The following is a 23347-nucleotide window of genomic DNA, read 5'->3' as shown; positions in this document are numbered from 1 at the left end:
GAGGACCACTGAGGAGGGACTTCTTGTCCTCCCTGTCTGGAGACTTCCAAACAGCTGCACTTTCCAGAATAAACTTGGGCAATCGGGTAAAAGGGTGACCCCTGTTTCAGCCAGTGGTGCTGTGGTGGGCTCCTCGGGACGTCACATTCCTGTTCAGAGCTCTTGGTGAACTGGGTTTCCAGGTAAAATGTTTAGATCCACTACCCCTTCGTGGGGTGGGGGAGGGTGGCTAGCTTCTCTTGGCCTCTCCCGTTGCTGTGGAGATAAACATGGAGCTTAGAGGACTTTACAGGATCCCTAATGCGTGGGGATGCAGATTTTGTAGGATCCCCTCCTGCAGCTGTCCAGAGGGCTGAAAATGCTCTCCAAACCCCAACAGGCCAGATATGAAAAGACAGGGTCAGCTGCCCGAGGAAGGGGCAGGCACCCCCAGCACCGTGGTGAGCAGAGGGGAGGCAGGGACAGTGGGCAGGTACCCAGGGCTGGGCCCTGAGGCAGAGCAGCGGAGGCCCAGTTGGTGGTCGTGTTGTCAAATCAAGAGACTTGGACTCTAAAGGCATTTACAGACGTTGTCTCCTTCTAGGGACTTAAATCTCATCAGGATTCCATCCCGTCCCCTTTACAAAAGTGCCAAAGGCAGACATTTCTCCTGCTGGACTCTGAACTTGTTTCTCTCCTTTTCTCTTTTGTGGTGCTGGGGAAGGACGCCAGGCCAGTCCACCGCTGAGCACACCCCAGCCTTCACCTTGTTTCTTTTCATGGGGCTCGAACTCCTTTTGTGGTACTTTGAGGTTCTATTTCTTTTTAATTTTTTTTTTTTTTAGTTACACATAGACACAATATCTTTATTTTTTTGAGGTGCTGAGGATCAAACCCAGTGCCTCACATATGCGCAGCAGGCGCTCTGCCACTGAGCTGCAGTCCCAGCCTCGAGGTTCTATTTCTTTTTTTTTTTTTTTAGTATGTACTTTTTGTAGTTGTACACAATAACTTTATTTTATTTATTTATATGTGGTGCTGAAGATTGAACCCAGGGCCTTGAACGTGCAAGGCGAGCGCTCTACAGCTGAGCCATAACTGCAGCCCCTCTATTTCTTGATTTTAGTGATGATTAAGTATGAATGTCCTGTTCCCAAATCTACTTGGCAAAGAAACCTGCCAAAATCATACAGTGCAGAAAAAAAAATCAGGTATAATACACAGAGAATTCTCTAGAAGTTGTGTTTTCTGGAAGGGCAAATCACGACCTGCTCGTGGGCCCCTGCTACAGGCAGGACTTGTGGGTGGCCCAAGTCCTCCCCGCAGTGGCTGGAGTGCTCCTCTTTCCACATGGTGGTCAGCGGCCAGGGGTGCACTACAACGTGGACCATGAATGTTCCCCACAGGCCACGTGTCAAGAGCTTCGATAAGGTACACACTGGCACGTCCAGTACGTGGCAAGGAATCTCACCATGTGTACAACTATGACATGCCAATCAAGACGGGAAAGGCAGCATACCTGTGGTCACAGGCTGGTGGGAGGCTGGGAGAGGATGCCAGAGCCCCGGGTCAAGCCCAACCCAGAGTCCACCTGAGGAAGACAGAGACAGAGGCTGGGTCTCCTGGGCCCCTCTTAGCACTATGGAAGCTGGCACGCAGTCTAAGAGCCGGTGCCAAGTGTGTCCTTGGGATATTTCCCCCAGGGTGACTGCAGAACCCTGGTCCTTTCTTGTCTTCTGTTTCCAGGCATGAGCTGAAGTCCTCCAAGTCCTCAAGCCATGTTGTGCTGCCCAGGACCAACAGGTCAGACTGAAACCTTTTTCTGTGTGAACCAATTATCTCAGCCTTCGTCACAGGAAAGCTGGCTATTACAGGAGAGTCCCCGGATTCCCACTGTCACTCCTCAGAGTAAGCGTGAGGAAGGAGTCCTTAGTCCAGTGGTCAAGCTACCCCTTCCCAGCCCTGCCCTCACTACCACTGTGTGCGGAGCTGGGGAGGGTGAGTACTTCTGAGGAGGAAGTAAAATGTGGACCTACTAGAGAACCCAAATGTGAGGACTTTATAGTAACAACGTCTGTTTTCCCTTGCACTCAGGGTACAGATGCAGGTGAGGTACTGAAGCTTACAGCTAATAAGATCTCTGTAGACCCTGCACTATGGGTGGTGCACTCCTCTAGTCCCAGCAGCTTGGGAGGCAGAGGCAGGAGGATCACAAGTTCAAGGCCAGCCTCGGCAACTTAGGGAGACTCTGTCTCAAAATAAAAAAGATGAAAAGGGACGTGGGTGTGGCTCAGTGGTTAAGCACTCCTGGGTTCAATCCTCAGTACAAAAAAAGAAAAAGGAAAAAGATCATTGTAGAAATGAATGAGGAAGGAAAAAAGGCACAGATCATTCCTGCTCAGAGCAAGAGTCACCTCCTCTTCACACACCTACTTCATTTAGAAGTGAAGGTTAAAGTCATGGTTTAAAAACAGAAATCAGGGCTGGGGATGTGGCTCAAGCGGTAGCACGCTCGCCTGGCATGCGTGCGGCCCGGGTTCGATCCTCAGCACCACATACCAACAAAGATGTTGTGTCTGCCGAAAACTAAAAAATAAACATTAAAAAAAATAAAAATATATTAAATAAAAACAGAAATCATGTCCAGGTACCCTGGAGGAAGAGAGGACACAAAGTTCGGGTAGTAGAGGAAGCCAAGGCCTCGCCGTGGCTGGGCCAGTCGAATCACAGGTCGCAGCCAGCTGGGGAGGGGCCTGCAGGAGTCTGGTGACCAGGGCAGGGCCCTTCTCCTCCCAATGGACACGCATCCCTCACCCGAAAGGCTTAGGCTGGGGACCGGTTTCTCCCTCTTTGCAGATAAACAGGCTCTTGATGATACCCTGCCCTTCACAGGGACAAAACCACACTCCAGGGCACGCGACCCGGCACAGGGCCGGAGGAGGCTGGTTTCTCACCACAGCCCTGTGAATGGGCACCTTCCTTCTCTCCAGATGCCCCTGTTCGCATGTGAGGGCAGCCTTGGTGGGCACCAGAGACTGGCTTCAGGGCAGCACTTGGGGTCCGCCTGGGCCGCTGGGTTCCTCTTGCCCTTTCCTCAGTGCCCCCGCAGCGCAGCAGGCTGAAGGCCAAGGCCTTCCTCCCCACCTGCAGTCCTTCACAGAGGCCGTTGGAGGGCAGTGGCCTCCCCTCAGACAGCCCACATGTTGCTGTGGGGGCCTGCTGCTGTACAGCTGCATGGCACCATCTGTCCCCTTGGGCTCCAGTCAGGGCCTCGCTGTGTTGCCCGGGCTGGCCCTGGACTCCTGCCTCAGCCCCCAGCACCAGGGACCACAGGCGTGTGCCACACACTGGGCCTAGGGGCGCTAACGCTGTCCCCTGGAACACGTGCCCTTTACAGACTCTCAGGTAGACAGGGCACGGCCCTGAGCCTCAGGGGGGCAAGGTGCTGCCGTGGGAGGGCTCCACTCCTGGGGATGGCACTGTGCAAGTCCTCCCCCACGCAGGGGAGGCTTGCCCTGTGTGCCCAAGGCTCAGGCCAGGGGCCTGTGGCAAGGGTGATGCAGGCTCTTGTCCAGTCACAATGACCCGAGCGGTCAGCGACGCAGCTGTGGGGCAGAGCCACCCAGCACCTCAGCCCTCACCTATGGCAGCTGACCCCAGGGGTGACCCCCAGGAGCACCCTGACAGGCGTGCTGGCCAGGAAGGTGCCCAGCTCTGCCCTCAGGGGACGTGTGTGGTGACACCAGGAGGAATGTCCTTAAGGAGCACTGTGGGCTGGGAGGACTATACCCTGGAGCACATCTTCCCCGGGGTTCTTGCCAAAGCCCAGAGCTGTGTGCTGTGGGGAGGAGGCTGGAGAGACCCCTGGGTCTCCGCAGGCCTTGCCTCCTGCCTCCAGCCTCCCACCAGGCAGAGCTCAGCCATTCACCTAGTGCATGCAGCACCTGAAACTCCTTATTTGTTGGCCAAGTGAGGGGCAGAGGAGGGTGAGAGTGAGTCTCTGAAAACAGGCACAGCACCCTGTCCTAGTTCTCGACCTCGGAGCCATTGGAGGGCACCGGGGCTCCAGGCACAAACAGGCTAGGGCAGGCCCATGAGCACCCACGGAAGCACCCCTTGGGGCACAGACACCAACGCAGTACAGAAGACAGGGACCCAGGTCACTGCCATGCTCCTGAGTTCACTGCAGTTCCCACCTTCCCCACCCTGTAGTAGGTTTCTTCCAGAATTCCAAGAAATGCCCTTCCCAGCCCAGCCTTTTTCCTGTTGGCACTGGGGACTGAACCCAGGGGTGCTCTACCGCTTAACAACACCCCCACCCCTTTTTACTTTTTGAGACAGGGTCTTTGTAAGTTGCCGCCTCAGCCCCCTGAGTTGCTAGGGGGTCAGGTGTGCTCTACGGCGCCCAGCAAAGCCTCTCTCTTTCAAGGACCATGAGATGCGCTTCATCTTCACACAAGAGCAACAGCAAAACAGTGCCCCAGAGGCCTAGTCACTTACACCAGAATCATGTGGACAGCAGGCACACGGGAGGGCAGCATCTCAACTCCCCCTGGAGGAGGCACTGCAAGCTGCTTTGTCTCAACCCCTGAAATGACACTGACCTCATCCCATGCTCTGTCCTCCAGCAAGTGTCAGAACAGGAAGGTCACAGCAGCCTGAGGGGTAGCCCTTATCAGCCCATGGCACCGGGCGGCCAGTTGAGGGGCGGGGGTGTTTCAATGTGGCTTTGCTTCAGTCATTTTTGTTGAATTTTGTCATGGCTAGCACTGCCCCACAAGGTCTTGTCCTCCACCTGCCAAGTGGCAGGGAAGGGCAGCTCCTTGGCAGGCACTGGCTGGCCACCCCCTCAGCCATGGACACGCATCCCTTCTAGTGGAGGGCCTTGGGTGGCCCTGGGAGCTCTCCTAACCACCCTTCCTGGCCCCTGAGGTCACAAGGATGGCCTGGGAGACGTGGCTTCCACAGATGGCCACTGCACACCATCACCCAGCGGCATGGTCACCTGGCCCAAGCTTCTTAGAAGAGAAGGCCATGCTGGGCCCCAATTCCCTCACTCGCCTTAGGAAGTGCTCCAGGAGGCAGAGCAGGTAGACAGACGTGAGCGTGGAGGGCACAGGAGGACATCTAGGTACACCTGCTCCACTAGCCACGGGAAGAATTGCAATGATTATGCTCCTCAGCATGAACAAAGTTCTTGTGCCACAAAAAAGTAGAAAGGTCACTAATTAAAAGAAAACAAAGGATTTTTTTGTTGTTTGTAGAAAAAGAAACCCACATGCTTCTGACAAGTCTTTGCTGACTCCCCCCCACACTGAGCAGGACAGGGGGCAGGTGCAGTAGGCACTGCTACAAGCCCCAGCACTCAGGACACCCCCAGACACTGCGCAGGATGGGGGCAGGTGCAACGGGCACTGCTGCAAGTCCCAGCACTCAGAGGGCTGAGGAGGCAGGATTGTGTGAGCCCAGGAGGTCAAGGCCAGCTGGACTTAACAGGAGGGTGAGACCACTTCTAGGGAGGAGCCTCAGGCTGGTGCCCAGTGTCCCTTCGGCCGGTCTTCCTGCCCCCGAGCCTTGTCTCCTCCCCTCCCCACAGTGGCAGAGAACTCACCACTGAGGACAGCATGAAGAATGGTGAAATGAGCATCTCCAGCAGGAGCCAGAGGGACAGTGTCCTTGGCCAGCACCCTGCAACCCGGGCAACCTTTAGGACCTGCTCCTGGGCACGAGTGACCCTGGGCAGACCAGTTTTCTCCCATCCTGCAGGTGTGGAGGACAACAGCCGAGCTCCCTGATGCTCATGGCGGTGCTGGGTAGGAAGCCAAGGGCCCCAGGGGGGCACCAGACCAGGCACTCCTCTGGAAGCATCTGCTACAGTCCCTCAGAGAGGAGCATAGGAGCAGCCCCATCAAGTGGATGGCCTCCCTGTCAGAGCAGGGTCAGTCACTGTAGGGATGTCGGCTTTGGAACAGACGACTATATTCTTGAGAATGAGAGGAAATGCGAGTCTTGGACCAGGAATGACAGCCCTGTCCTCTCAGATGGAGTCTCCACCGTCCCACCCTCCCAGGAGTGAGATGGGAACTCCCTGGACTCTCCTCCCACTGGGATCAGGATGAAGGACTCAGCCAGGGTCCCGACACGGCCCTCTCTTCCTCAGTAGGACGTAGCCACCTCCACCTGAGCTTCTTATTGGCTACTTAGTGCAGTGAGGCTGAGCTCAATGATGCTCTCTCCCTTGGTTTTTTTGAGACAGGGTCTTGCTCTGTTGCCAGGCTGGTACTGAACTTGGGCCTCACGTTGTCCTCCTACCCCAGGGCCTCCTGAGCAGCGGGGACCACAGGCGCAGCCCAATCCTGGCTCGTCAACTCTTCACATATAAGATCTCTCCCTCTGGAGTCACCCCGAGTTGTCCAGGACACTACTGTCAGCAAGGAGCCTGACGCGGGGACATGTCTGCCCTACAGGGGGCTGCACAGATCTCCCTGGAGGATGAGAGCCCACTGCCCCAAGCTGCAGACAGAGTGACATGGAAGCAAGTGGCAGAGGCCACCGAGGGCCCTCCTCTGCCGACGGGGGGGGGGGGGGGGGGTGGCAGGCCTGGGCACTTCTCCAGAGCAGACCCTGGGGGAGGGCATCAGCAAGAAGAGCAATAGGGTCTGGAAAGGCCCCTCCAGCTCAGTGTGAGGGACCCGGACGGGTGTCAGGGTGTTCTGGCTGGCAGAAGACAGGCGTCCCAACTGCTGCACTCCCGCGATACTGAGAAGACGCCCTGCTGTAAACATGGTGCTGTCCTATGGCCGTCCTGGTACGTGGCTTTGGCAAAAAGGGCCACATCTCCAAGAGGTGCGGGGAGCTGTTCTGAGGAGGTCTCCACACCCCCTGCCAGGGCAGGCACAGGGCAGAGCCCACACAACTGGTCCACATGGCTGCCCTGGGCCCAGGAGGGCACCCTCATGCCCATGCAGTGGCCTCTCGGGCAGCAGCCTCACCGGAACCTCTCTCTACCTCCTGCTGAAGCCCTGGCTGGACCTGTCCAGCCACAGGTGCAGGCTGCCATGCCCAGGAAAAGGCGTGGGAAACCCGTCCCTGTCCTGAGGGCCACAAGCCCTGAGACTAGCCCTGAGGCTGCACCTGTCCCAAGAAGTGGTGCCTTGGGACTTGGTCCTGCCTTGGGTTCTGGGACAGCCGCAGCCCCTGGATTCCGGGACAGCAGAGCCACTGAGGAGGGGCAGGCCTCCCTCGCTGCTCACCACCAGGTGATCTTGAACTCGTAGATGGGGCGCTTGCAGTAGTAGTGGTTGACCAGGTGCTTGTCGCACACCCCAATGCACTGGTGGTCCACCGTGAGGCCCTGGGCCGCCAGGTCGGTGACCAGGCAATGCAGCAGGTCGTAGACATCCGCCACGGCCTCCCAGGGCCCAAAGGACACGTCCACCTCACAGTGGTGCTCGAAGAGCTGACCATCACTCTCGCTCCGCTCGAAGCGTAGGGAATTGAGCAGTGGACACTCGTACGGCGTGATGGGCATTTCCTCCTTGAAGACGCAGACCTTGAGCTTGGCGAAGCGTGCCTTGCGCTGCACCGCCCGCAGCCGTGCGATCTCCACGATCCGCTCCAGGTGGTCTACGGGCAAAACAGTACCAGTCATGGGCAGGGCGGCAGGGGCCGAGGGAGCGCCCGGACAGCGGGACGCCAGGACCGAGGCTGAGCTGGGGCGGGGGGCTGGGGGCCCACTGGCACAAGCCTGAACAAGGTCACAGCTCCTTGAGCAATAGGGGGCCAGCGGCAGAGGCTGCCCTCCGAACATGCTGCCCCACAAGCCAGCGGCCCCTTCAGCCTGGGCCGGAGTCTCCAGCACCACCCAGGGAGGATGGAACCTTGGACCCCCTTGCTCTGGCGGGAACCCAGGCCCCGGAGACCTAGGCACTGACCCGCGCCCTGTGACCACCCCCCCTCCCGGGCCCCAGACCGACAGGGCCCTTGACTCTCACCTTTGTAGTAGGGCATGAGCCCCAGGAAGGCCTGGCGCACCTTCTCGCCCTTGAGTGGCTGCACGTTCTCCAGCTGCTCCAGCAGCGGCCCGATGGCGTAGTACTGGGCCTCCTTGTGCACAGCACGTACGCGCTCCCGGGGCGGCAGATCTCCAGAGCGCAGGAAGTTCAGCACGTCCCTAAGCGGGGAGAGGACAGGGTTGGCCAGAAGCCCACCAGCCTGGGCTGGAGCACAGGGCCTGGACCAAGGCCGGCAGTGCCATGTGGTTAAGTGAACCTGACCTCCACTTTTGCAAAATAAAATAATAAAGCGCCTCGCAACGTCTCACGCTGACACGAGAGCATCAGAAAACTCCCAGTGGTGTGACTAGTTGCCTTAGTCAGTGTCCTTATTAGGAGCTCACAGGTACCATGAGAAGATAGGATCTTTACATGCACATACAGATGTACGGCTTTCACACGGAAGGTCACGACTGAAGCAAGTCCCCGGGTGCAGGAAGGAAGGAAAGATGGCTGAGAGGGGCGTCCAGCTTACCACCCAGCTGCAGCCCCCACCCAAATGCACCCATCTCGATTATAAAATCCAGTTACCGGTGTAAGCAGGCAACACATTCTCACAACCACCACCCAAACCCAGGTATAGAATGACTCACCTGCGGGGCTCCCTGCCCTTCCAGGTCAGTCCCACCTACAAGGTCAGCTGGGTGGGCCTGAGACTCACAGGGCAGGCTGCAGCTCTCCTAGCCGCTCCCCCTCCGACATACTGGCTCTCAGATGTACCTGTGCTGCCCAGAGGGTCTGCTCCTGCTCACTGCTCCTTTCACTCCTCATTTAAGTGGCACATCACTGAAGGTGATGACTACTCTCCATTCATCCATCCTCCGGTGATGGGCGCTGGGGCTAGCTCCCGCTTTTGGCTGTCACAGAGCATGACAGACCCTCCTGGTGAGGTCTCTGTGACAGGTGCTAACTTCTCCTGGGCACTGTGGGAAGTGGCAGGCACCCAGGGGCTGCCGCACTTCACACTCCCACCAGCTCGGCCTGGGCATGCCACCTGGTGCCCATCCCCACCATCAAGGAAACAAAACGCCGGACCCCAGTGTTGGGACCAACTGGTCTCAGGACTGAAAAAAAATCACATATATTTTCTTCAAAAAAATTCCATCCTTCTAACTCTGTTTTCAGATTCTTTCAGAGTTAGTGCTGAGTGTTCCACCCCACTGCTGACGGGATGGGAGGGGACCGGCAAACCCAGGACCCAGCGGTGGCTTCAGGAACTGGCTTGCAGCTCAGTGCAGCCTGCTGGTGAGCACTGGAGACCTGTCGGTGCCAGCCACTGCCCACTGCTGCCCACGCAGTCCTCTCGGCAGCCTCAGCATGGTGCTCTCCACCTCTGTTCTAAAGTTCCTGGGGGTCCAGGGAGGTCCCGGAAACCTCTGCTGCAAGAGACCAGCCGCCAGAGGCACAGACCGGCTGCCTCTCAGCCCACAGCCACAATGCCCAGGCCTTGGGAGGTATGCAGACCACAGCGCCCTGTGCTGACCACAATGGGGACTGCCCCAGGAGGCACCCGCGCAGCCTCTGTGGGTCCTGGAACAGGAGCTGCACACCTCTGCTTAGGGTGCACCACTGGCCACTGGGGCCCGCAACCCAGGCATGCTGCCACTTCTTGCCTCCTGTTGTGGCCTGGCCAGGGTCTAGCACATACCAGCTATGGCCACCTGGGTGTGGGCATTTGGCCTGGGGTCGAACCCCGACCCCCTCCTCATAGCCCCTTCTAAAGCTGGTCCTCGGGGGCTAGGGATGTGGCTCAAGCGGTAGCGCGCTCGCCTGGAATGCGTGCAGCCTGGGTTCAATCCTCAGCACCACATACAAACAAAGATGTTGTGTCTGCCGAAAACTAAAAAATAAATATTAAAAAAATTCTCTCTCTCTCTCAAAAAAAAATTCTCTCTCTCTCTCTTTAAAAAAATAAATAAATAAAAAATAAAACTGGTCTTCGGGGGTCTTCAGCAAACCTTCGGGTGCTCTGAGAAACAAGGCCTCAGGGCAAGGCCAGCTGAGAGTGCCACCTACAAACAAAGACCTTTTTATAGTTCCACGAGTGAGGTGACACTTTGTTTTCCCAGCATCAGAGGCAGCTGACAGCCCACTGGGACACCCAGATGCTTCAAAGCAGATCATTGGCCAGAAGCTTCTTGCTGAGCACAGAAGTGACCCTTCCCCCAGTGCGGGCAGCACAGAGGTGCGGTGGTGCAGTCTGTCTCCCTGGACACGTGCTTCAAGGTCAAGGACCACACTGGTTCTGAGTCATCTCCACTCCACTGAAGGAACAAAAATCCCAGCCAAATACTCTGAAGAGCACCTGGCCAAAGGTCACACCAAAGCTCCTCGATCCTGAGAGTCCATGAGGCAGCCCTAACTCCTTCTGTCACCAAGAGAAACTGAGGCAGAGTCCTAGGATCTTTATGAAGCCTTTCCTTCAGAAGGGCTTTTCTTTTTGCCCTTGAGTGTTCACATCTTTTAGTGTTAAAATCACAGGAACAAAGGGTTGGTCTGTTTAAGACTTTTCTTGGCAAACAGGTATGGCATGCCGGTCAGCCCCACCTCAGCTGTCTCTGTCTTATGACATGGCCACGCTGAGCCCAGGATCCCAGTGCTCGGTGAGATCACACCTGGCCTCTCCAGGCAGGTGACTACTACCCAGGAGTCAGACTGCACAGGATAGATGGGATTTGTTTTGTTTTGTTTTTGGTCTGGGTGTTGCAGCCAGGGGCTTAACCACTGAGCCACATCCCCAGTCCTTTTATATGTTTTATTTAGAGGCAGGGTCTTGCTGAGTTGCTGAGGCTGACCTTGAACTCACGATCCTCTGCCTCAGGCGTGCACCTGGGTGCCCAGCTTCTGTGTTTCATCCCATCCAGCTGGTGTGTGATGCTGGGATCTCTGGCTGTCCTGTCTCCACTGGCAAAGTGACTCAGAATTCTGCCCCAATGCATGAGCCCATTTACCAACCCCACGTTACTCCCCTGCCCTCTAGGTGCCTGGTGCCATGCTGAGGCCCCAGACTTGAGCCCAGGTAACTCACTTGCCAGGACTGCAAAGTGGATGGTGGATGGAGACGTACCCAAAGTGTGTGCCATCCCGGTCGATGAAGTACCGGCCCTCTGCGTCTGTGGGGATGTAATGTCGCCCGCTGAACATGGCAGCCAGCATGGTGTCCTCGTAACGCCGCAGAGTGGACAGGCGTGTTGTGAAGTGAGCCCCTCCGATGTTAAGGGGGACAACCTCAGGAAACTGGAAGGAACAACCAGAGCCCTCAGGCAGTGGGGGCGAGTAGGCTTCCCACCTGCAGTCTGCTCAGTCTGCTGCTGCTACCTGTCCGCTCAGCCTCTGCAAGCCGAGCCCTGGTCTGGACGGTCCTCTCTTTCCCCTCCCTCCTCCTCCATCCTCCAGTTGCTAAGTCCTGCATCCCACCCAGGAGCTCGTAATCAGGCCTCTGCTCTCAGAGTCCAAGCCCTCCCTGTCCTCCCTGCACTTCCTCAGCTTGTTGTCCTCCTGCCCTGGCTCGAGCTGCCTTCTGTGACTGCTCTTCCTATGTCCACTAGTCAATGAAATCACCCCAGCTGGAGGTGCAGGCTGTGCACTGCAGAGAGGACCTTGGATGGAGGTGACCTGCCAAGCTGCCAACCCGTGGGTCTCCTCTTCTGATCCACTCCAGGCACCAGGCAGGTCCTTCTCAAGGCTCCTGTCCAAGTCCCTTCTCTGTGGGTCTGGCTGCTCCACTGCCCCTTCTGCCCAGCACACTCACCCCCACTCCATGCACAGCCCTGCCTCAGCACCCAGCACAACACGCTGCTGACCTGCTCCACTAGACCTCGGCTCACCAAGGGGACAGCCTGCCGGCAGCAGAGATCAGCAGATGTCTGCTGAGGGTCCAGCCAGTCCTCGTCCCTCCCTTGCTCCATTCCTGTCCCACTCACTCTGCAGAAAGAGACGATCAGTCCCCAGTTCACCTGAGGCCCGGGAGGCAAGGGCTTGGGAAAGGACAGAAAGACAGACTTGCTCTGGGAAACTCAGAGCCCTACAACGTCAGGTGGTCTTCAATTGCTGTGGCTCCCACCAAACTGCAAAGAAGCCAGGCCTTTAACTTCCCCAAGGCTTCCTCCAGGCCAACTAGAGTTCTATCCCGGCAGTGCAGTGGCGTCTCCCTGGCTCTAGTCAAAATCTCTGTGCATCTATTCAAGCAGTCACATAAAGTTGGATGTAAAGATGTGACGTGATACACACCTAAGACCCGGCTCACAGTGAAGACCTGAGGTTTACAGATGGAGGAAGGAAGGAAACAAGCAGATTTTGTAGGTATGTGCTGACTCCCATGCACCCAGAGGGTGCTTCCTTTACAAGCCTTCTTCACCCATTGGATGTGCACACCAAGGACTCAAATACTGTTTTGGAATAATAATACTTTATATTTCTGGAGCTCTTTTAATCTTTTCTAAGGATATTTGATACCAAACTATGTATTTGTTCCATGTTAGGGATGAGAATTGAAACAGATGAAAAAAAGCTGCAGAGAGTATGTGTAGAATTTTGCTTGTCTTCACAGGTTTCCTAGATGCCAGGCATTCAGGGCTCTAAGTCTTGCCTGCACCTGTCTCCTCCCCAGGTGTGTGTGTGTGTGTGTGTGTGTGTGTGTGTGTAGGGGGTGCTGGGAAATCAAGCCCAGAGCCTTACACCTGCCAGGCAGATGCTCTACCACTGGGCTACAGCACCATCGTGAAAAACAGTAATGGAGGGCTGGGATGCAGCTCAGTAGTAGAGTGCTTGCCTAGCATGTGTGAGGCCCTGAGTTCAATCCAGAACCACAAAGCAAAACAAAACAAAGGTAGATGGGTGTGGTGGCACACACCTGTAATCCCAGTTATTGGGGAGGAGGAGTCAGGAGGATCACAAGTTCAAGACCAGCCTGGACAACTTAAGTGAAATCCTGTCTCAAAAAAAAAAAAAAAAAAAAAAGGTAATCAAAACACAGTTTTGGTGCTCACTCGGAGCACTGGCGCTACAGTCTGTGGGTCTTGTGCCCTTTCCCTCAAGCCACACCATTTCCTCAATGACAGTGCACAAAACTATGTCTCTGCTGGCTATTTTTCCCAGCTGCAGAGAGTATGTGTAGAATTTTGCTTGTCTTCACAGGTTTCCAAGATGCCACGTATTCAGGGCTCTAAGATGCTCTTTGCAGCCCAGGGCCTCACCCAGCCCAGCCCTCCGTGTCCAGCAATAATCCTAGCCTCTGACTTCAGGGTCCACCCTCCTTACCCTTTCCCCTGAGGGTCTCTTTAGTGATACTGCGGTACACACAATTAGAACCAGTGAAGCCACAGTGCAGGGGCACCGCAGCTGCTGGGGGAGACTTCTCTTCCTGCATCTGCTCCTCACCTGCAGGTAGCCCTGCCTGCCCCTGGGCAGCCTCCCTGGCTCTCTGGAAGACCCCATCATCTCCTGGGAAGAGCTGGCTCACCCATCCCACTCCAGACACAAACTTAGGATGCAACCTCCCAGCCTCTGTGGACTCTGGCCAGCTGGTGTTGGAAGGTGGGGTAGGGACACGCCTGTCCTGCCACACCCCAGTGGGCTTTGCAGGAGAGCAGGGAAGCTCCAGTTGCCCCTGCTCTCTCAGGTGGGCCCTGTCAGCACCTGTTCCCCAACCCTGCCCCAGCCCCAGCCCACCCAAGTGGGTCCTACTGCACTCCCCCCCCCTTTCAGTCTTGCCTGCATCTGTCCCCTCCGCAGGTCGGTCCTGCCTGCACCTCTCACCTCCCCAGGTCGGTCCTGCTTGCACCTGTTCCCCCCTTTCAGTCCAGCCTGCACCTGACCCCTCCCCAGGTCGGCCCTGCCTGCACCTGTCTCCTCCCCAGGTCGGTGCTGCTTGCACCTGTCCCTTCCCCAGGTCGGTCCTCTGCACTTGCTCCCCTCGCCCCGCCCCAGGTCGGTCCTGCCTGCACCTGTTCCCTCCCCAGGTCGGTCCTGCGTGAATCTGTCCCCTCTCCAGGTTGGTCCTACCTGCACCTGTCCCCTCCCAAGGTCGGTTCTCCCTGCACCTGTCCCCGCCCCACCCCGCTCCAGGTCGGTCCTGCCTGCACCTGTCCCACCGCCCCGCCCCGCCCGGGTCCGCTACCTCCTGTGGCAGCAGCGGCAGCGCGTGGCCCGCCTGCGTGGCCGTCGGCGTGGCCGGCTCCAGAAAGTCGTCCTCGGCGTCGGAGCTGGACATGGCACCGTCAGGGCGACGGCTGTCTAGCTCCCGCCCCGTGACTACCACCATCCCTCTGGCTCTGGGCGGTGGGCGCGGCTGCGGGCGGGGAGGGCGGTGGCCGCGGGCTCTAGCGCCGGGCAGCGCGGGGCATGACGCGGCTGCGGGGCGGGCGGAGCAGCGGAACCTGCGCGGATCGAAGGCGGTGGCTAGCAGCGCGGCCCAAGAGGCCGATCCCCGGCCGCCTCCTGCCATTGGTCGAGGCCGCTGCGACTCCGCCCTGATTGGCAGCAAGCTTGCCCAGTGGCGGAGGCAGCGCGAGAGGCCTGCGCGGGCGCGCCTATGGGAGCGGGCCTGCCCGCCTGCCCCGCTCCGATTGGTGCTCCGGACGCGGATGCGCGCTCGCGGGGGCGTGCTCGGGGCGGGCGGGGCAGCTCCCCCAGAGGACGCGGCCCTGAGGCTGGAGGATGCAGCTTGGGCACCGCGCTGGACCCTCCGCGTGGATGCGCGGTACAGTCCGCCGGCGTCCCGCTGAGCCCTTGCGTTTCGTTGCGTGACCCGCGTTGTGGGCGGGGAAGCCGTCTGGGCCGGGTCGCCCTCCGAGACCCTCCTAGGGGTGGAGGCTGAAGATCCAGTGCCTCACGTGATCCTCCGGAGTTGGCAGGAAAGGAAAGGAGGCTGAGAGGACCGGAGTCAGGGAGGTTAGCGACAAGCGGCTGGCGCAGCACTTCCACCGCTGGGCCAGTCGCACTCCGGTTGTAGGAACTCCCTAATCCAGAGCTGCGTTAGAATCGCTGCAGGGGCCTAGTGCAGAGGCCAGCTCCGGTGTCGCCCCAGCACCGATCCGGCCGCCTGGCGCGTCCCCTCCAAGCAGCACCGCCCCATAGTAAGGCCCCCCGAGGCTTCCTCCTATCTGCCATTTCGCTGTAACCTTTTCAGAAGTACCAATTACAAAATTTCCTCGTTTCACCTTTACCATTAGGATGTTTCAGTTTGTAGCAGAAATCTCAGCCAAAAGTGGTGTAGAAATCTTAGCCAAAAGAGTGTCATTATCTTATGTAACAAGAAGCCTGCACAGATCTAGGGTGGTCCCTTAACTAACTCAACAGGGGCCTTAAACCAGCTTCCTTGGTTCATCCACTCTGCCAAGTGGCCTCCCCCTCAGGAATCCATGGGAGAAGACCACAGAACTGGGCTGGGCTGTGGCCAGTGGCAAAGTACTTGCCCAGCGTGTGTGAGGCACTGGGTTCAATCCTCAGCGCTACATAAAAATAAAGGTACCGTCCATCCACAACTCTGTGTATCTATATTTCTAAGGATATTGAAGGATCGCGGGGGGGGGGGGGTTGGGACGCGGCCCCAAGGCTAGAGGATGCAGCTTGGGCACCGCACAAGGACATTTTCCCTATCTGAAGCTCTTCCCCCATTTGCCTTCTTGAACCTGACTGGCACTTGACCCCCCATCTAATGGGTCAGCTGACCCCAATACAATAAGCCCCAGAAAAACCTCTATTCACAGTCCTGTCCCACCCTAATGGATCATATGTATGAGATACATATGAAGACCACAGAACTCAGGGGTCATCAGGGAGATGGTTCTTCTAACACTCTGAAGGCAAGGCTGCAGGGACAGGCTCAGAGTGGGAGGAGGGGAAATCTGTGTGCAGTCAGCTTAATGTGGCTGAAATGTCCGGCAGTTTCCATGTCTGCTGAAGATTTCTGTTAGGAATGAAGTTTCCCATTTGGTTTTGTTTACTAGTTCTGGGGAAATCCAAGGTCAGCAGCTGGGGTGAGGGCTTACAGGGTGAGTGGGAGGGATTATGGCAGGCTTTCTGGCAAGACAGGGCAGTTTGCTGGCAGCAAGGATTTCCAAGCCAGATCACAACAGGGACCAGGGAGCCTTGAAGAAGGCCTGTTACTCCCTGCCCATGCAGAGGCTGCAGCTCTGAGATCCCAGGCAGGTATAGCCCTGGGACTACTTCTCCAAAATCCAGCCACAGGAGTGGCCCACAGTCAGCCAGTCTTGTGATGGGCAACTGGATTTCGTGTCTGCTTTCTGCCGTGGCCCCCAAGGAAAGCACTTTCTGTCTTTCCTTTAGAAAACAGTTTTTGTATGTTGACAAGTCTTTGAAGTGCTATTCAGCTTCCGGTTTTCTATCCTAATTTTAATTCAATGAATATTTTAACAAGAAACAAAAACAGAAAAAAACATTCATTCCTCCACTTACCTTGTCTTTATTGTAAATTTGATGTAGATATTTTAGACATATGAATGCTTATAGTCAATCATATAGTAAGTTCAAACCCATGGCCCACCCGACTCCAGCCCATGAAAGGCACCTGACTCCTACCATTAGCAGGAACCCCTCCAGGGCATCCCACAGAGGCTACCATGGCATGCATGCTGTGTTGAGCTGGATGACATGGCACCAAAAAGTGCAAAACCCGCGTGTTAGAGGGAAACTGTAAAGAAGACACCCCCTACGGCCCCCGCAGCCCCCACCCCTGTGGCGCTGGCCCTGGCAGAGGATCTGCCTCCTAGTCCAGTGGGCACCACGTACTCGCTCCTGACAGTCATTTCTGTTTTCCATGCTAAACCATCAAGTTCCCACTTGAGCAGTGCAGCTGATCCTGGCTGTTTGGGGACGTGCAATGAGTGGAAAGCTGTCCTTTGGCCACTGCAAGGAAGAACCACTCTCCAGGGCTGTTCTGTGACAGCTCTGCTGCGGACTTGGTATCACGTCAGCTCTTGTCACTCTGCCACTGGAAGCCTTGTGGAGACTCCTTTCTCACATCCTGGCAATCACGCCAGAGTCGCTGGGCTGGGCCTGGCTGTCCACTCTGTACAGCCCGCCAGGGCCTCCTTCTGAAGAGGGGAAGAAGAACATGTGCCCCAGTGAGGTGTGGGCGCTCTGCTAGCACCTTGAGTTTGACTGAGGACACATCCATCTTGGCCACTAGATTATCCTTCTGTCCTTCCCCAACCCCATTGGCCTGGGAAGCTCTGCCTTGCTGCCCCTGTGGAGGCTCAGGGTCTCACCATGCGCCTGCCCCCCCCTCCACCTGAGACCCAGCCCTCTCTGGGACACCTTCAGGCTTCTCCCCTGCCTTCTCCAGCACCCATGGCCCTGTGAGCTGGTCAACTGCTGGTCCTGCACATGCACTGCTGGCCCCTGGTGCCCTCATGGTGTTCTCATAAGCTCCGCTTCCTATTTCCAAACTAACCCCTCTCTTCAGGACCCCTCCTCGTTCCAGGAGCCCCCTCCCCAGGGAAATGGCAACTTGGCTAATTCTCTCACTGGAGGCTCTTGCTTGCTCTCAGTCTGTCTGCATGACCCTCCGCTTGGAGGAAGAGGTGCTCCGTGCTGGGTTTGAGGCTAATTCCCCTCACTGGAGGCTCTTGCTTGCTTTTCCAGGATGGAAACTGCTCCATGCATTGACCTTCCTTTCCTCTGAAAGTCCAGTCTTCTGTCTCTTTTGGCTGCTGTGGCTAAGGCCTATTTCACTCCTTTACAAAAGCAAAGCCTTCTTGGATCTGCAGCCTCCTGCAGGTAGAGCGCTGCCTGGTGAAGTAGGAATCGTCACAGTTCACCATGGCCTCCTACTCACTGCCTCCCACGGAGGCTGGGCTCTGACTGCCACTTCACTGAAGTCCGGAGTGGCTTTCTGATGCCAGACCCAACTACTGTGTTGCCTTTTCTGTGAGCTCCATGTCTAGGAGAGACTGGGGAGGTGACGTTGGAGGGTCACCATTCCTGTGAGCTCCAGGTCTAGGAGGGGCTGGGGAGGTGGGGCCAGAAGGTTGGCCTTCCTATGAGCTGTAGGTCAAGGAGAGACTGGGAAGGTGGGGTTGGAGGGTTGGGCTTCCTGTGACCTCCAGTTCTAGGAGAGACTGGGGAGGTGGGGCTGAGGTTCTGCCTTCCTGTGAGCTCCAGGTCTAGGACAGACTGGGGAGGTGGTGTTGGAGGGTCAGTCTTCCTGGGCGCTCCAGTTCCAGGAGAGAATGGGGAGCTAGGGTCAGAGGCTCGATATTCCTGTGAGATCTAGGTCTAGGAGAGCCTGGGGAGGTGGTGTTGGAGGGTCGGTCTTCATTTAGCTCTAGGTCTAGAAAAGACTGGGGAGATGGGGCCGGAGGTTTGGCCTTCCAGTGATCTCCAGGTCTAGTAGAGACTGGGGAGGTGGGGCCGGAGAGTCAGCCTTCCTGTGGGCTCCAGGTCTAGAAGAGACTGGGGAGGTGGCGTTGGAGGGGCGCCCTTCCTGTGAGTTCTAGGTCTAGGAGAGACTGGGATGGTGGCGTTGGAGGGTCGTCCTTCCTTGAGCTTCAGGTCTAGGAAAGACTGAGGAGGTGGGGCCAGAAGGTTGGTCTTCCTCTGAGCTCTAGGTCTAGTAGAGACTGGGAAGGTGGCGTTGGAGGGTCGGTCTTCCTGTGAACTACAGGTCTAGGAGACACTGGGAAGGTGGTGTTGGAGGGTCTGGTTTCTTGGGCGCTCCAGGTCTAGGAGAGACTGAGGAGGTGCGGCCGGAAGGTTGGCCTTCCCATGAGCTCCAGGTCTAGGAGAGACCGGGAAGGTGGGCCCAGTGTGTCAGCCTTTCTGTGTGCTCCAGGTCTTGGAGAGAGGTGTGGAGCATGGCTGAGATCAGCTCCTGGCTGCTGCACCCACCTATCCCAGGTGCTCCGCAGCTCATTCTTCTGCTGTCTGCGTGGCAACAAGAGCTGGCAGCTCAGAGGTGCTGCTCTCTTGTCTCTGACCCATTCTGAGTGGCACACACAATGCCAGAGTGCCTTGGGTCCTGTTCCTTGTTTGACTGACCTTCCAAAGCAGATGGGTGCCTGTGAGATTTGGAGGGCAAATATCAAAATATATTCTACGGAGTTGAGATTGGGCTTCTTTCTCCTTCCACTGGCAATCCTGGTCGTCCAAGGGCTAAAACTATCTTTTTTGCTGTGGCTCTAGCATCGTTCCCACTGTTGGTCTCTCTAGCTTCCTGGATGTCAGCAGGCAGGGTGGAGGGATTCATTCTGCTCTTTCATGACCTCTGGACTATCTCCAGAGTCCAGCATGATGCCCAACACATGGCAGAAATTCCATGAATAGACAAGTTTTTGTGCCAGATCTAATTTAAATAATTGCCTCCCTGCACAGATTTTTCTCCTCTATTTTATGGCACTGTCAGCATAGAGACATAGGCCTTGGTGTTGATGCCACAGGCTGGCTGGTGGAAAAGGACTCCTCCCAGTTGTGACAGGTCCTGGGGTCTAATCCAGAGCAGAATATTCAAGGAGAGCCCTTTGATATGGGGTGCACACTGGTTACATGATATCTTCATTATCTTCTTCTTCTTTTATTTGGGAGAGTCCTGGGGATGGAACCCATGGGGGTTCTACCACTGAGCCACATCCTGGCCTTTAAATTTCTTTCTTTTTTTTTTTTTTTTTGAGACAGGGTCTCTAAGTTGCTGAGGCTGGCATCAAACTTGCAATCCTTCTGCCTCAGTCTCCTGAGTCACTAGGATTACAGGTGTGCACCATTGCGCCTGAACCTCAGATATCTTCCTTGTGCTAGACGACACGGGCCCCTAAGTGCTCCCTATATGTAGACTTTAAAATCAGCCCAGCCCAGCCCATATGTGGACTTTTATGACTGTTGTATTATATTTTCATTCATTATTTAATTAAAATAAAACAAAGGTAGCATAAACTATGATGTGGAAACCACTCTCCAGAAGCCCATGGACAGGGGCCGTGTGGCTGTGGGTTAGGGTCCCCAGCTGTCCTGAGGCTACCTGCTGTTTTCAGGTCCCTGCTGACACCTGGTGGAGCCCTGCTGGCTGGCCAGCCTCCTGGAGCTCTTCCCAGTGCTCCCTCGGCCACGTACGCCCTGCAGCATTTCCTCTGTGCCAGCTCAGGCGGCTGAAGTATAAGTATCTGTGACCCAGGTATGAGCCCTCTAAACGGAGAGAGGAGAGAGTGGGGCTGAGACGCCATCCCCTAGTCCTCATCTCTGGGGCCTTGACGCAACCCCAGGGCCCTTCTCCTGGTAGGCACCACCATCTGCTTAGACACCACCCTGGACTTGAGGCTGGGGGGCTGCTTCTTTCAGAGGCAACACAAAGATGGGGGCCACCTGGGGGCTTCGAGCTTTGGAGCCCTGACATTTTTCTGGCATGCAGCTGACGGCTCCTGGAGAGACTGAAATGACCCCTGAGAGCAAAGGGCTGGGTGGCCACACTTCAGGCTCCCAGGCTGTGTGGCTTCTGTCCCGACCCCTGATACCCCCCACCCCATCCCCACCCCTCAACCCCAACCCCTGACCCCTGGATCCTTCCTGACAGCAGGAAACAAACCACAGATGGAATGGAACTGAGCAGGTGTGGCAGGCTGGGCTCTGGCCCCAGCAGGAGATCAAGTCCTGACCTCAGGGTGGTCTTTCCAGCTGAGCTCCCCAAGTGTCCTGAGAGTGGACGCTCTGCTTCCTCCCGGTCTGAGTTCCATAAGAACAACCAAGACCAAGGCTTTTTTTTTTTTTTTTTTGGTCCTGGGGATGGAACCCAGGCTCCATCACTGGAATGCTCTGCTTCCCAGCCACGGGGGTTCCAGGCATGAGCCACTGCGCCCAATGAAGAACCAAATTCTGAGATTATGAATTTTTCATCAAAAAGGTAGACTAAATAATGAGAGTCCTTAGAAAATCAATAAGTTGAAAGTTAATGTTGGTCTAGCTAGATATGTAGCCTTGGTAAGTCACAGTATTACTCAAAACCACTTTTATATCTATAAGAGTAGATGGTTCAATCTCGGGATTATTTAAAAAACTCCCTCATTTCTTTTTTTTCTTTCTTTTTTTTTTTGTGATTCCAAAATAGACATTTGTTTATTAAGGATCATTTAGTTTCTTCATACAAATCACCAATTATTCCTCATTGGGTTTTTAAACACACACCACTTGTTCTGGGGTTGCTTTGTTTGCCCCCACTTTAAAAAATAGAGTTCTTTTTAGCGCCAAAAAGGACAGGTAAGGCAGCAGGGCGTTTCCTGGGGTCTCATGGGCTGGAGGGCTCCCATCTCCCCCTCCAGAAATTCATGTGGTAGTAGTTTCTCAGGTTGGAAAACCTGCCCCGGAAGAAAATAATCGTGCAGAAGAATGCAAATATAGTCATCTGTGGTCAACTGTGTGTGCCCAACAGCTTGAAAAGAAACACCCTCTTGGTCATGAAAGACTTGCTGATTGGTTTCGGCTACTTAAAAAAACAAAACAAAACAAAACAAACAAACAAAAAAAACCTGTCTGGTGGAAAGAAGCCAGTCAGAGAGCAGGGTTCCTAGTGACATGCTGTGAGGTCACTGCACATACCACACAAGGACACACACCAGTTTGCTTTTTGAAACAACGCAGTAGGGACCCTGTATAATTTCCTATCAACTCTTCATGGTCCTTAAAATACCCATAGCTTGGTTCAGCGACATCCTCCAAGGACACCTGCTTCTCTATAAAGAGAGGCATTCACCTTCGCCAGAGAGCTGTGCTCCTGGTGGGGAAAAACCAAAAACCAAAACTCCTAGGACTTGATTGATTAGAACGGTTAATTGATTTTTTTCACACTGACTGCAGGGGTCCAGTGGGTCTACCTGCGGTGAAATCCAAAGGAGATTTGGGAGGAGGATCATTACTTATTTCTTCATTAGAATAGACCCCCCCCCCCAAAAAAAAATGACTTTTAAAAGCAGGGCCGACGCCTGCAGGCCCCAGCTGGGCTGGGGGGCTCTGGGGACGCAGACGGCCCGCGGGCCAGTGGCCCATGGCGCTGGCTTGCGGCCGTGGGCGGGGCGCCGCCTACACCTTGTAGTTGAGCTCCGCGTTCATCTTGGTGTACATCTCGTAGATGACGTCGATGGTGGCCGTGTAGTTGACCAGGAAGAGGCGGATCTTCTCCAGGCCTTCTCCTCTGTCACGTTCTGCCCCTTGGAGAGGGCGTTCAGGAAGTCCGACTTGTAGGGCGCTGCGTACAGCGCGGCCTGGAAGATCTGCACAATCCAGCCGTGGTACTTCTTGAGGGCCATCTCATAGGCCTTGGTGGCATTGACGCGGATGAGGTTAGGGTGGTTCTCGTCCCGCTCGCCATCACAGATGCTCTGGAGGAAGACCTGGATGAAACGAAGGCCTCTTTTCAGCCACATCAGTGCCAGCGTGGCCCCCACTTTGGGCCATTCTGCTCCATACATTTCCTTCTCCACCTCCAGGATGTTCTGCAGGGTCCGGAACTTGGATGGGTTGGTGTCATACACAGCTTTGATTTTCGTGATGTTGCCACTTATGTCTGCCTTGATGGGTGTAAACACGGGGGACCCAAGGCAATCGAAGAAGGGCGGCAGGTGGACACCGCCTCCAGGAAGGGCCCGGTCTGTATCTGCTTGTCTGCGGGCAGTGGCTTCAGCATGTGCTCCGCCAGCAGCACCATTTCAGGATTGAGGCCCGCGGTGATGCCCCAGCCCGCGCCGCGGGCGTCCACGCTGCCCCCCAGGCCGCCGCCGTCAGCGCCGGAGCACAGGCTCCGGGGACGCCAGCGTCGCCACTTCCGCCCGCGCCGCGCCCTGGTAGCCGAGCGCCTCCCTCATTTCTTTTTTACTTTTTTTCCAAAAGTATTTGTGTCAATCATAACACATTTTAAAAAAAGAGGTAATCAAAAGAAAACAAAGATGCCCACTATACCCATGGAGAGGGGCCATCACCGGTGTTTTGGGATGCACATTGTCAGTGGGATATCAGTTTAGCATCCTACTTATTTTCCTTCCTTCCTTCCTTCCTTCCTTCCTTCCTTCCTTCCTTCCTTCCCTCCCTCCCTCCCTCCCTCCCTCTTTCTTTCTTTCTTTCTTTCTTTCTTTCTTTCTTTCTTTCTTTCTTTCTTTCTTTCTTTCTTTCTTTCTTTCTTTCTTTCTTTCTTTTTTGTACTGGGGATTGAACTCAAGGACACTTGGACCACTGAGCCACATCCCCATCCCTTTTTTGTATTTTATTTAGAGACAAGGTCTCACTAAGTTGCATAGCACCTCACTTTTGCTGAGGCTGGCTTTGAACTCACGATCATCCTGCCTCAGCCTCCCAAACTGCCAGGATTACAGACGTGT

At 55.7% G+C, this 23347-nt stretch overlaps 1 protein-coding gene and 1 pseudogene across 3 annotated transcripts; both read right to left on the bottom strand.

Annotated features, from left to right (window-relative positions):
• Positions 1–230: 230 nt before the first annotated feature.
• On the bottom strand, positions 231–15503 carry KCTD7 (potassium channel tetramerization domain containing 7). Of its 2 annotated transcripts, none has more exons than XM_081296933.1 (4): positions 14152–15503; positions 11062–11270; positions 7974–8152; positions 231–7605 (listed from the first exon to the last, which is right to left on the bottom strand). In XM_081296933.1, exons 1-4 carry the CDS (start codon positions 14476–14478, stop codon positions 7229–7231), a joined length of 1092 nt encoding a protein of 363 aa, XP_081153059.1. In that variant the 5' UTR covers positions 14479–15503; the 3' UTR covers positions 231–7228. The 2 variants fall into 2 exon arrangements, with proteins under 2 accessions (XP_081153059.1, XP_081153060.1); XM_081296934.1 differs by having other exon boundaries at positions 233–7605; positions 11101–11270; positions 14152–15501.
• Positions 15504–22052: 6549 nt separating this feature from the next.
• On the bottom strand, positions 22053–22757 carry LOC308652193 (glycolipid transfer protein-like; annotated as a pseudogene). The gene has a single exon. The product of its transcript is annotated as a glycolipid transfer protein-like (transcript).
• Between the last annotated feature and the right edge of the window lie 590 nt (positions 22758–23347).

Source organism: Spermophilus citellus, assembly GCF_964194105.1.
Source record: "Spermophilus citellus genome assembly, chromosome: 6".
NCBI lineage: Eukaryota > Metazoa > Chordata > Mammalia > Rodentia > Sciuridae > Spermophilus > Spermophilus citellus.
Note: the sequence above shows the minus strand (reverse complement) of the source record. Positions and strands in the feature narration are given on the sequence as shown.

Coding starts and splice junctions, on each gene's coding strand:
- KCTD7 (XM_081296933.1), bottom strand. CDS start 14,478: ATGGCAGGAGGCGGCCGGGGATCGGCCTCTTGGGCCGCGCTGCTAGCC. Junction 11,271..14,151: donor TGCCGCTGCTGCCACAGGAG/GTAGCGGACCCG, acceptor TGTTCCTTCCAG/TTTCCTGAGGTTGTCCCCCT. Junction 7,606..7,973: donor GCTCATGCCCTACTACAAAG/GTGAGAGTCAAG, acceptor TTTTGCCCGTAG/ACCACCTGGAGCGGATCGTG.